The sequence below is a fragment of the Cavia porcellus genome, unplaced genomic scaffold, assembly GCF_034190915.1.
Source record: "Cavia porcellus strain 051 isolate PalLab524CR breed Dunkin Hartley unplaced genomic scaffold, mCavPor4.1 scaffold_20, whole genome shotgun sequence".
Classification (NCBI taxonomy): Eukaryota; Metazoa; Chordata; class Mammalia; order Rodentia; family Caviidae; genus Cavia; species Cavia porcellus.
Genome location: NW_026947503.1, coordinates 65,548,295 through 65,561,256, shown reverse-complemented (window position 1 = coordinate 65,561,256; position 12,962 = coordinate 65,548,295). Strand labels below are relative to the sequence as shown.

At 48.0% G+C, this 12,962-nt stretch overlaps 1 protein-coding gene across 12 annotated transcripts in view; it reads right to left on the bottom strand.

The window, feature by feature from the left end:
* The window catches only part of Ptprm (protein tyrosine phosphatase receptor type M), a 619,038-nt gene that overhangs the window by 248,271 nt on the left and 357,805 nt on the right, over nucleotides 1-12,962 (bottom strand). For all 12 annotated transcript variants that reach the window (XM_063232111.1, XM_063232116.1, XM_063232118.1 and 9 more), the window contains exons 8-9: nucleotides 7,829-8,137; nucleotides 5,489-5,598 (exon numbers count right to left, since the gene is read on the bottom strand). In XM_063232111.1, the coding sequence (XP_063088181.1) occupies nucleotides 5,489-5,598; nucleotides 7,829-8,137 (419 nt within the window). The remainder of the gene's footprint in view (nucleotides 1-5,488; nucleotides 5,599-7,828; nucleotides 8,138-12,962) is intronic.

Sequence of the window (12,962 nt, the reverse complement as noted above, 5' to 3'; positions counted from 1 at the left end):
AAAAAGAAGGCAACAAGGTGTGGAGGTGGGAAAATGTTCTCAGAGCCAGGAGACAGGAGGGTCCACGCAGGACCCTTCCCAGGGCTCCAGTACCTCACGCTTCGAGCAACACCTGCCTCTGAGGGCTGGTGATCAGTTGCCAGGTGCTACTGCGGTGCCACTGCCAAGATGCAGATAAGTCAGAGTGCAGTGATCTCTCTTGTTTAGTCTTCAATCGCAGTCTGGGTCCGAGGAACCAGGCCAGCCCGCGTAGCTGCACCTGCTTCTGAGGAGCGATAGAGGCCAACTACTCCTTTCCGATCCCATAGGCTCAGTAAACATCTGACCCCCTAAATGTCTCCATGATAGTTCTCCGGGGAGATCAGACGGTAGGGCAAATGGGTTAGTAAAAATGTAGGATTTCTTCCCCTGCTACTATAGTGTGTACATATATTCTAATTCACGCCCTCCTTGACAGGTAGGACGCCCATCCCATCCCTACCTCTAACAAGATAACTCTATTATGCAGAGACACATATGAAATGTCAGAAAGCCCTGCAAGGCTAGCTGTGGGGACGGCCTGAGGTCATCTACTACTTCATGCTGCAGAGGGGACAGGTAGTGGGCAGCTGCTGGTCTGGGTGGTGGCAAGGAAGGCTCCCTTCTGTGTGCCTCCACCCACATGCCCCACACAGTGCACGCCTTACTGGGTTCATTTGTTCATTCAACAAACAGTTATGAAGAATCTGCGCCTGCACAGATCACTAGCTAAGGCTGAGGGACATGACGATGTGGCTCCAGGGAGGTCACTGATGGACCCAGGCTGGACCCAGGGAATCTTACTGGGCGTCCCAAGACCAAGCAAAGAGGCACATGGGAACGTGGCGAAAGGTGTGGCAAGATGAATGGGCCCTGTTTACACTGGATGGGCTCTGATTTCCAGGTAGGATCTGGGTATTTCCCCTGATTACCTCTCTGTCTCTCTAGGAAGTCTCCAATTCTAAACTGACAGTTTCAAAGAGAAGCAAAACGAGACATCTTCAGGAGCTGAAGTCTTCCAGGAGAGGGAGTTGATGGTGATTTGGGCCAGCGTGAAATACAGGCCTTTCCCTGCAGTCTCGCAGGACTGAGTAATTGAATGTGGTTCCAGGGAGAAAAGGGCCCAAAATGCTTCGGAGGGAGGCGTGGTGTTTGTGGGAACCCTGAATCACCAGCAGGAGGGGGGCGGATGAGCTGGAGGGCAGAGGGGTAACCTCGAGAGCACGGTGGCAGTGTCAGTGTTCCCAAAGTCTCCAGAGTTCAGAGGCGGCTTCTGGTAGGTGACTGGCTCCACTGGTAAATTCACAGCTGAACGTGGTGTCTGGCGGTGGGGACTGGAGGGAGGGTGGGTCGCAGAAGGCTGACCGGGAAGAGGTAGTCTTTTTTATTTTTTTGAGACAGGGTCTCACTGTGCAGTTCAGGCTGGCTTTGAACTCACTATGTAACCCAGGCTGACCTCCAACCCACAGGAGCCCTCCTGCCTCAGCCTGCCAAGTGCTGCTATTACAGGCATGTGCCACCATGCCCTGCTCTGGCTCTGGAAGTATTCTTGTCCCCTCTAGTTCTCTTTGCTGTTTCCCAGCTGCACGGAGTGCTGCCCTCCCCTGCCACGCCTTCCACCACACACTTCCACCTGGAGCTGCTGACCCTGAACAGACTGAAGCCTCAGCCCAATTCACCCTCCCCGCCTGTGCAGGGGTGGTGTCAGGTATGTCATCCCAGAGATGGGAAAGTGATTGACACACGAGGTGGGAGAATCTAGAAGGCTCTTGATGAAAGAAAACGTCATGTGCACGTCTTGGGCAATTCCAGAAGAAAGGTAACAGGGGACAAACCAATACAAATAGAGGTTAGATCCCGAGTCCACACTGCCCGGCACTGCCCCTCAGCCCCTGCCCCTCCACACTGCTCCCTGTTGGGGACCTCAAGTGATTAAGGAGCCTGGGTCTCCAGGGCCAGGTTTGGAGCCATCTGCAGTTCCTGCCATGCCAGGGTCCCAGTGATCACCAAACCCAAACCACTCCCCATGCCAGTGTGGGAGCCAGAGTGCAGCTGAGCTTGAGGCTCTAATTTTGTGGGTAAACTGAGTCCTGCGCTTCGCACATCTTTGTTTCTACAGTCAGGCAGGATAGTTCCTCATGGTACAGAAGGACAGTATCTTGTCTGCTTCTGTCTTCTTGCAAGCCTGTGATGGGGCTATTGTTAGGACCAGGGGTCTAGACATAAGTGTCTTGGCCCCTGAGAGAGAGAGTTAGTGAGCTCCAGGGCAGCTTCTAGATGTGCGCTCGCGTTCTGTGTCACCGACTCAGGAACTCTCAGGAAAGGTTTAATGGCAGCATCTGTCTGTGCATGGACATGTTTGCCTGCCTGCAAAAAGGGCAGAGGCACCGTCTCCACTCCCATCTGCACTTCCAGGTTTCTCTGTGTTTCTGGTTCATACCCAACATTGCGGAAATGCGCGCTGAGCCACTTAACTCACTGCTCCGTGGGCCGGCTGGGCCGGCACTGCACCCTATGTTTGCACCACTTACAATTCTTTCCCCTGAGTTACTTTTTCTTAATTTTTAATGAGTTACTTTATATATTACAACCAGCAACCTGTTGAGTAAAATAGCATTGAAAATGGTTTCTCCCCTATTATTAGACAAGAGGAAGGGATAAACAGAAAGTTTACGGGACAAATGGGTTGGACCAAAATCTGCTACAGCTATGTATGCCAATGGCACTCCGGAACCCAGGAACAGGCACTAACATAGATTAGTAACGTATCGTAACATCAAATGTCTCCAAGTATTACACTGCATTTAAAAGCCTGTTATTTAGGTTTTATGTGTTGTAGTTTTCATCATTGAGCAGTTTAAAAAATCTCAGGTGACCAAATCTGCCAGGGTTTTGAACACAGCTTCTAGGGGTCTACGTGAAGCTTCAGCAGACGCATTACGAAAGTGGCCTCTGTATTCTTCTTGGTGTTTCACAGGAGCTTAGCTCTAGGCTGCAGATCAGGAGTGATTCTGTTATTTAGCGTTGTGTCGTGGGAGCTGGGGATCTCGGTGGAAAGGGAGCTGAGGCTCCGGGTCTCGGTTAGGGGTGTCTCTCTATGTTTATAAATGGAACTTGCTCCTCAGTCTATCCCTTCCTTGTAAAATTTTGGAAGGACTCGAGCTAATTAACAGTAGTTAACGCTTGGAAGTAACACTGAGAAGGAGACATATTGTCTTTGGAGTATTTCTGTACTTCAAAAGTGCTTTGTGAGAATACCGTTACATTTTTAACTAAAACAAAACAAAACAAAAACAAAAACAAAAACAAAAAAACCCCAACAAAACAAACACCGAATAAAACAGCTATTGCCCTGGCTGCTGAGGAGGAAATGAAGGTGAGATCCAGCTTCGGGAAGGAAGCTCTCATGGGGTAAATGCGAGGAACAAGGCAGGCAAGGGCTGGGAGGGCAAAGCAGGACAAGGAGAAGGGCACAGGACAAAGCCAGGCCACTGGGATGCAGTACAGGACCACGGCCTCTGCAAAAGCGAGGGCGGCATCTGCTTTCTGTCATCAGTGCCTTCACAGAGCGCAAAAGATTGCTCAAGAGTGGTCCCAACCTTGCATGCTCACTGATGTGACCACGTCCCGTCTGGTTTGACTTCTCTCCATCAGGACCCATCCACAAACGTCACCACCCTGGACAGGGGTCTGGCCACTGACTACTACAGGCTTCCCCCACGACCGGCTTTTCACCTTCTAGCTTGATCCCAGGTCCCCATGTGATGCCACGATGGCCCTTCTCTGGTGGCAGGTGCCTGACTTCTGCAGCGGGGTGTCTGTCCCACAAGACTGCAGCCTCCAGAGAGGGGAGCCAGGCTGGTTCCACACAAGTCTCAGGCACAGCACCTGGGCATCTCTGTTCTCAGAGTCCCTCCTGAGACGTCACCTGAGGCCTGGCTGGGGCTTCCGGCCCTCCCTTCCTTGCTGTTTCAAGACATTGCGGGGAGGGTGTCTAGAAAAATCATATTTAATTGCTTATGCCTGATGCGCTCATTTGACATTCCTCCTTTGGCTCAACAGAAAAATGAGCCAACCTGCTCTACTTAACAAATACCTGATTTTTAAGCCCTGGATTTATGACACATTCAGATTCCACGGTAGCAGCGTTTAGACCAGCGTTCAGGAGGAAAAGCCTGGCTGTGGGGCTGGAGAGATGAACAGGCCCTGGCTCTGAGTTGCAGTACCTGTTGTTTACACGGGAAGGTTTTTCATCACACACAGACACGTGTCTGGTGGGATTAGAGAGGATCCATCTGTTTAGACAGTGATGTGGCTTGCAGGACAGCTGGATGTAGGATTTGAATTATTTCCTTAGGAACCTGGGGCCTTCTCCCTTAGACTCATCCCAGCCTTTGTAATTTTATTTTTTATTTTTTGACAAGAAGTTTAAGGTCATAAATGTGAATGAAAAGCTTCATCACTGAGGACTGTGAACTTGTTCCATTTGGCTATAAAACTTGGGTCTGTAAAAGGTGAGCTATGAATTTTCATAAACCTCAAGTATTTTACAACAAAACAGCCCACAGACATCAACAATCCCAGTTTGAAAATCAACTGTCTTCCTTTTGCATTCCACTAACATATATTATTTTTGCATTTCAATACCGATTTTTCAGAGGTGCAAGTAAAGGTAAACTCGAGGCTTGGGTCAGGAGGGGCTCCCGGTGACGGCCTCCTGACAGCTGTGACTTCTGTCAGGGAGTACCAAAGACACTAGGCAGAGGTTGCCTGCCAGCACGTGAGGATGCAACTCTGGGCTTTAGAAACCTCACAACATACAATTTTATTGAATTTGCATTCAAATAGTGTTTTTTTTTTAACCACACCTGCTTGTTTCTATGACAATAGGCGTGGTGAAATGAGGCTGGCACAGATGTGATGGTGAATGTCACCCTCTTATTGCTAGTAGTTTCTTCCTTGAACAATTCATCAGTCTCCTGTGCCAGCTGTCACTCAGCTGTCTGATCTGCCCAAAGGGCGGAGCCACTCGAGGCCCAGGTCTAAGGAAGCCCTGTGACCCCGAGGCAGTGCCATCAAGTACCTCAACTGGGTAATTGGTGTTAAACTCTCACTCAGCAGAAATATGTTTCATAGCTAAGGAAGAACGGGGCGAGTGTGCCTCCTCATCCATGGATGTCTCAAAATACCTTTTGGTTTTCAATTAAGGTAACTTCTTAAAATGTTAAGCTGTTTTGCAAGATGGTAACACAGACTCCAGAAATATGCATTCCCACACGTATGCATCAGTGAAATGATAGATGATTCTAAAACTCATTTTTAAATATTAGGTTCTAGAGTACCCACTGGGACCACAGAAAGTAGAGTTCTCAAAGGACATTAGACAATTGTGTGCTTTTAAATTTCTAGCGAGCTCCAGTAAACGCGAGAGACTGGATAGACGGATGGTACCCAGGGGTGAGGGCCCTACCTCATAGAGTGTGATGACACCGTAGGTCTGCGTGGGCTCCCTCCACTGCAGAAATATCTTCTCCTCAAAGGTGCTGCCTTGGATGGACTCGGTGGGGACTGCACCTGGGACTGGAGGGCAAGAAGAAGCGAATCAGGAGGGGAAGAGTTTTATCAGACCGATTCTTCCTTAGGGTTTGAGCAAAGAAACACAAGATATTTAAGGAGCTGTGATTGGTGGGTTGAGACGACTAGGATTTCTAGATTCTGGGGCTGACACCATCCTGGGCACAGGTAGAGCTCACCCGGCTGTACATGAGAAGCTTCCAGAAACTACCTCCTCTCTGCCCAGAAAGGGTTCCCACGGTATCCAGGGAAATGTCTGTATGCCTCTGTTAGTTTGTGGTACTATTTCCTACTTTGAAAATACTCTTTAATAGAGGTGCAGGTAAAAAGAAAGTAAAACCAAATGAAGCGCAGTAGAACCACTGCCCACAGGGAAACAACGCAGCAGGCATGGGTGCAAAGCTGCGACAGACGGCCTGGGCTGAGCGCTTCCTCTGTAGTGACAGGCGTCTGGGCAGCGAGTAATAAACAACCAGAAGCACCAGAGAGACAGGAAGCAGCGACACACACACCTCACTCACAGCTGCCTCAGTGGTCACAGTTACGTAATCCATGGCGTGGGGAGATGCTACGGGTTATGTCAGTGGCCCCTAAACCTCAATTATACCTTTGTGATTGGGTCACTGTCTGGTGCTTGGATTGGGGGTGTGAGTGCTACACCCGCGGGTGGAGGCAGGATATGATGGAAGGGCAGGATGAAGGGGTGCCTCTCTTTCTTGTCAGTTTCCGCCTTGCTGTTTGCAGCTGCCATTAGCTGTGGCCCTGCCATGCCAACCTGCCTTGGAGCCTACTGAGTGTGGAACTGCAAGAAATAAACCTTTCCTTCCTTCATTTTGAGCATCACGTATTTTGTCTCAGCGAAGAGTAAAAGTAACTAAGACAGGAGACAAGAAAATTGTCTATTTTTGCCAGCGATAAGTTCATGCATTTAGTGAGTCTCCCACAGTCTTTGTCATTTATTTCATTGCTCACAAATGAACTTGAGGTCAAATGTAAGACACACAACCATTCCGTTTCATGTGCCATTGCACACGGGGGTCCCTGGTCCACCAGTGTGAAAACACAGCTAGATCCACACCAGGGAGTCAAGGCATCATTGTACTATTTTCAAATTATTTTAGAGGCTTATTACAATCATGTATTTGCTTTTGTAATCTAGTGACATATACTATTGGTGACATATATAATTGAGTAACTGGTAACATACATGATTGATTTGTGAAGTCATTGTCTATTAAGAGCATACCCAATTTATTTTACTTTACAGCCTCTGGGGGCATCTACTTTCCTGTAAGTGACTCAAGTCTATCATTCTTTATGGCAGAGTAGTGCTTCACTGGGTCCAAACACCATGTTTTCCTCAGGTACTCATGTGCTGATGAACATGAGTCTACTTCCAAGATTTAGCTATTATAGATTGTGCTGCTCTAAACCCAGGTGCGCATGGATGGTACTATGGTGTCCTTAACTCATTTGGGAAGACACCGAGAAAAGGAATAGCTGGGTCAAAGGGAATCCATATTGCATGGATTCAGTGATACAAAAAACCAAGATAGAAATCAAAAGCAAAATAGAAGACATCTGTCTTAGGACACAGGGAGACAGATCTTTTACAAAAGGAACGGGGACCAGGAGAGGGAGAGGAGGGGACCTTTTTCCTTCCTAAGTAGTTCAGGCAAATGGGATGTGAACAAAATTAAGATACATTATATACAGATGCTGACTTCCACGAGGAGTGTGATCAGTATGTACTGCAAACACAGACTGATGAAACAGAAAGCCGTTCCTTCAGAAAGACTGCACTGTGATATTGTTCATATGAAAAAAATGATCTGCTCCAGGCCCACCAGCTTCCCAATGCAGCCTGTGTGGGGAATCAAGGGCAGCTGCTATTTTGCACTGAATTTGTATTTAGAGCCATGAAAAACACTGCATATCGCCACTGAAATACACTTTACAAACACTTTCTGTAACTCACTTGACACCCACAGCAATTTTTCAGTCCAGCACAATACAGCAGTAGGACTTGGGTGGGAACCTGTAGAGCCAGGTGGAGAGGCGCGGGAAAACAGCACTGTATGATGGAGAGAGGCGTCCATGCATTCCGCGGCTCTGTGCCCTCTCCTGTCACCCGCGCTTAGACGGGCAGAGCGCAGAACTCATCCGGAACCCTCATCAGACCAGCCGACTTCCGTCTCACTCACAGAAGCCAACGGCATAGGCCCAGGACACTCACCGTCCTCGTCGGTCTGCACCACGAGCTCCAGGCTCTCCTTCCGGCCCTCGGGGTTCATGAGGATGAGCTTGACGCTGACGTTGGTGTAGGGTGCCAGGTTGGTGATGGTGTGCTGCGGGTGTGCGCTGTCCTTGTCCCAGCTCACCTCCTCCCGCACCTGCTCCTGCCGGCCCACCTGGTAGCAGTAGTGCACGGTGAGATTGTAGCTATGGCAACGGGTTACATTGTAACCAAAGGGCTCCCAGCGGATGGTGATTTGCCGGGACTTGACTTCCACGACTTCCAGTTTTCGTGGACCACGCATGGGATCTGTTTTAAAAAGAAAAGAGGAAAAAGGGAATACGAGAAAAGAGTTAGGAGGGAGCAACAACATCCCTACTTGTGGTGGATGCCAGATTAATCTCCACTTCTTCCTCAATAATAACAACAAGGCACAAGGCCACCCAGAGCCCACAGCAATGTCTCATGCAAGTCAGTATCAAGGGTCTGCATCAGGAAAGCCCAAAGGCTGGTGTAGAAGCTAGAAAGTTTGCAAAAGTGGGATGAAGGATCTGTGCCAGCAGGCTGAGGGATCTGCACTGGAGCCAGGAAGTGATGCTCAAGGTAAGGACCAGGGCTCCCGGACGAGAACCACCGCCATCCTCAGTGACAGTGAGGACCTGAGCTCCTCCAATGATAACAACCAAGTTCATATCAGGAAGCCAGCGTGACAAGCTTCTCCAGGAGATCAACAGCACTAGCATCTTTTCCTCCAGTTCTTTCACGTTGCTGGGCCTTCCTCACCCAGCACCACGCTCACTCAGTTCAGCTGGGCATTACAAGCTCACCATCAGTTAACCCACCACAGAAGTCCGTATGATCAGTGATAAGGTTTTTCATGTCTATTCCTGACAATGTCTGAGCAGCCTTTAAGCTTCAAGAACAGAGTTTTAAACCCAGAATTTTCAATGACACCCAAAGAATATAATCATGTTGAGCAATCTAAATTAAAGTAAACAGGAAGCTTATGCTTGTTTATTAAATGATGATAAAGTAAGACTAAACACACAGTGTTTATGGAGCATGAACTGTGTATATGCACTGCTCCAAGAATTTCAGCTTTCTGGGGCTTGGGGATGTTCTGCTTTGGTGCACTCACGTGCCTTTGTTATCTCGATTTTTGTTTTACTGAAGTATGGTCATCATAGATGAATATAACCAGTCAGAAACAAATGGAAAATCCAGAAATAACAGCTCTCATGTACTGTGCACTTGTGTGTGGAGTGCTTAGCATACATGTTCTCAGTCCCTCAAAATAAACTTTGGATTACACACTTTACCCCAATATCTAGCTGCAAAATCAGTGGTCAAGCGAGGTTCAATAACTTGGGCTGCAGTGCTGAAATGCTCAAATCAGATGTGACAACCAAGCTTGATGCTGCTCATGTCCGCAGCATAGCCTTTACCAAACTCACGCAATCACACAAGAAAGCGGACATCAAAGACACCTACACAAGACCACAAAAGTTAAGATGTGGTAAAGATCCAATGCATTTATTTTGAAACAAAAGCTCTGGGAAGAAATCCTCCTCTTTCTCTTCTTCCTCCTAATGTCAAAGATGCTGAACTCCGGCCCACTGTCCCCTCTCCAGCCCCCAAATCCTTGTCTGACCTGCAGGATCCTAGAAATCACTCCAGACTTGTTATCAAAGCTGTTCCTTATTTCTCCTTGTGCCTGAATCTCTGGTGTCTGTTTTCTCTATGATTCAGGATCCAGAGACCTGAACCCTTCCACCTGCAACCTCCAACCCATGAAAACGTGTAGTGAAAAAACCTTTTAGCCTCACAGATGCAAAGTAGGATTCCTCTGCCAGACATCTGCTTGAGCTATCCACGGGAGTTAATAGGGGGCTTCACACTGTGAGATCCTGTAATAACTCCCGGGACCCAGGACAAGCAGGAGGAGAAACTCCCCAAGGAACCCGGAGGGGCCTTCTCATAGAATGTGCTTTATAACTAAACTAATTTTAAAAAAAATATTTAAAGTACTACTGTTAGGAGAAATAGCATAAATAAGTTATTTATAAATAACACTCAAAATTTTTTCCACATTACTGACTCCTTATAATTTAAAGGGAGTGTCTAATTTTATTTAATACTTCATTGGTTGGAGATTGTAACAACTTTTAGTAAACTCCAGATTCCTTATGCATAAACAGAGTAGCATGCGGCTCCCCCACCTTTCTCCTTATTGATCACTTCCCTGCGAGGTCGGCTCTAAACCACTTTCCCAAGGTTTCCATCGGTTTTCTTCATGGATAAAATGGCTAACTGCTCCAGGTATCAGTTTAAACAAGCGGCGAAGTCCTAACTTAATTCCAGCGGAAACCACCTTCCTGCTGTGTAAATCAGCCTGTGTCATATTTCCGGGTCCCTCAGCCAAGGAAACACATATATTAAGCCCAGGACTAGAAAACAGGACGCTCTTCTACCAGCCTGCTCTTTGTGTTTTCTTGAAATGCACGTTCCATTCCTCTCCGCTAGCACCTTAGAATCACATCCTGGCTTTCCGTGTGTCAGTCAAGAAACAGCCATGCCCAGCACAGAGCAGTTGGCTGTGACCAGGTCTCCAACATCACCACATCACGAGGGGTCACTGCCCGACCAGCGACAGCCACCAAAACAAAACTGTCTCACTGAAGAGTCTCAGAGGGACAGGCAGCCCTGTCAGAGGGCTTGTCATATTCACCTTAATAATATTGGCAGAGCTGTCCCTTCAGGAGAAGCTGTATTCCGTAGGTGGCTCTGAGGATCAAAGCTAGGGCTTTCGGACTGAGCTACATACCCAGCCTTTTAAAATAAATGTTTTTTTAAATTTTGAGATGGGTCTCGCTAAGTCGTTAAGTTGTCCAGGATGGGCTCGAATTAGTCATCTTCTTGACTTAGCCTCCAGAGCACCGGGATGACAGATGTGTGCCTTTATGTTCGGCTCACCAGAAACCAGTCTGAATTTCAGTCTTTCACCAGGCCTGTGGGTTGCAGATCTTTCTCAGGGTACTGGGCAATGGCTCCCGACCAGCCTCAAGACCATGGCAGGAAATGACCGAGACTCTCTGGGGCCGAGGCACTAAACTGTGATGTCTGCAGGTGGCGTGGGTTTGATGCTGTGTAGACATCCAGCATTTCCAGCTTAGAGTGAGTGCAGCTCAGGTGTCAGCAGTGTGGACTCTTGAGGCTCTGTGGTCAATCACAAAACAAAGCAAAACAGTGACAACAGAGCCAAGATCCATCCAAGGGCATCAAAGAGGTCTGCTACCACGACCTGCAGCAGGAGTCTCCTCTAGGCACAGCTGTTGGGTTGAGTTCAAGTTCAAGGAAATCTGACAGTTCTTCAAATAGATCCTACGCGTCCTTTGGTTTTTCTCTTCTTTGGCCATCCTGCAGAATTTGCTTGTGAGCCAGCCACGATTTATAATGATTGTGTCTTACAATACAGTTTCCACTTTTCTGTGGACCCCGTCCACGGATGTGCTGCAACCTGGGAATGAGCTCCTTCATGGGGATGTCCACCCTCGGGGACTGTACTGGAGACCACTGAGGATTGAGAGCCAGCCCAGCTCTGCAGGAATGAACCGTGCTGAGGGAAATTCCGGCAGGGAATGTGCAATTCCTGTAGGCCAAGGGCAACTCACACTATTTCCAAGAGAACACAAATGCTACCAAGAAGAGGGGGCAAAACAAAAAACTCCAAACCCTTGGCATTCCATTGCTGCCACACTATGCACAACATATAAATTGCTCAGGGTGACATCACACGGCACTCAATCACCTTCACGCAAGACCTGGTTACAGGGTATTTGTTCTTTCTTCCTGCCAATGGCAGCAGTGGCATACAAGGCCATCCCTGTCCATGCTCACACCGCCTTCCCCTGGAGTGGTAGCACAGGTGTGGCGGGGTGGTGGGACCTCCTGATGAGCGCTGGAGCACCCAGGGTGGGGGTGCAGCAGGTGGGTGCTGCAGTGCTCCGCCTCCCTGGCAGCTGCCCACAGCTTTTCCCATTGTGTTTCCTCTGACCGGTCTGAGCCGGTTTCAGCAGAGCAGGCTGAGAGCTGTGTCCTGAGCTGAGGGACCCAGCCAGGTTCTTGCCTCCAGCACTTTCGTTTCCTATTTAATCAGCAGGCCAGGCTTCTTCGACTTTCAGCCCTGTTTTTCTCCGAATAAGGGCAGAAACTGACTGATAGGATCAATTTCCACTGCAGGTTCAATTCACAGCTCATTTCTCGGGAACTCTGCACTTTACCTCCTATTACTTCTACAGTGCTTTTTCAGGGACTCAATTTCAGAGCTTGGAAGAGATATTTGGGTGCAATTTTAGGATCCTGTCATTGATAATCAAAAACACAGATTACAAGCAATACTCCTGCTAATGGGTTTCTCTCTTTGGCCTACTCCTGAGCCACAGAGGTTTGCTCCCCTGAGGGGAGTCACCCCAAGTGCCAGGAGGGTCCTTCAGCACCCATAGCTCTTGCAGCTGAGCTCACAAAAGAGGGTGACAGAATAATAAAGCAATCACTGCATTGGCTGTGCTATTCAGTTAAACTAGAGCCAAGACCCAATTACCTAGTGTGACACTGGCCTCGCCAGGGATTCTGGTGTCCTGAGCATAACGACCCCGGTACACGGTGTGGTTTGCAAGCGACATGGTTACAGTTTTTGAATTAGTGCTTTTAAGATTGTAGAAAGCAGTTTCATTTGTTGAGCTGAAAATTCCAGAACAGACTAGCTTTATTTCAGACTCCCCTATAGTGGATGAAAACTTAATCACAGAATTTGAATAATCTCTTCAAGAGAACTTTTCACAGATATTACATCAATAGTTTTTCATGGTTTATCATAACTAAAATCAAGAAATATCCCTGAAAATGTTTTTCTTAAATATACCAGACAATCCTATATAAAGGATAGTTTCATCTCCTAAAAAACAAGCTGAATGTCAAAAAAATACTAATTTAAGAGACGAGAAAGCAGACTCTGGGAATACAGGGGTGAAAGGCATGAAATGATGCCAATGCCTGCACAGACCGAACTTGCTCCTTAAGTTCCAGGCTTGGACCGGACACCTGGGGCTCTGCCTGCTCTCCAAGGCCGACCTGA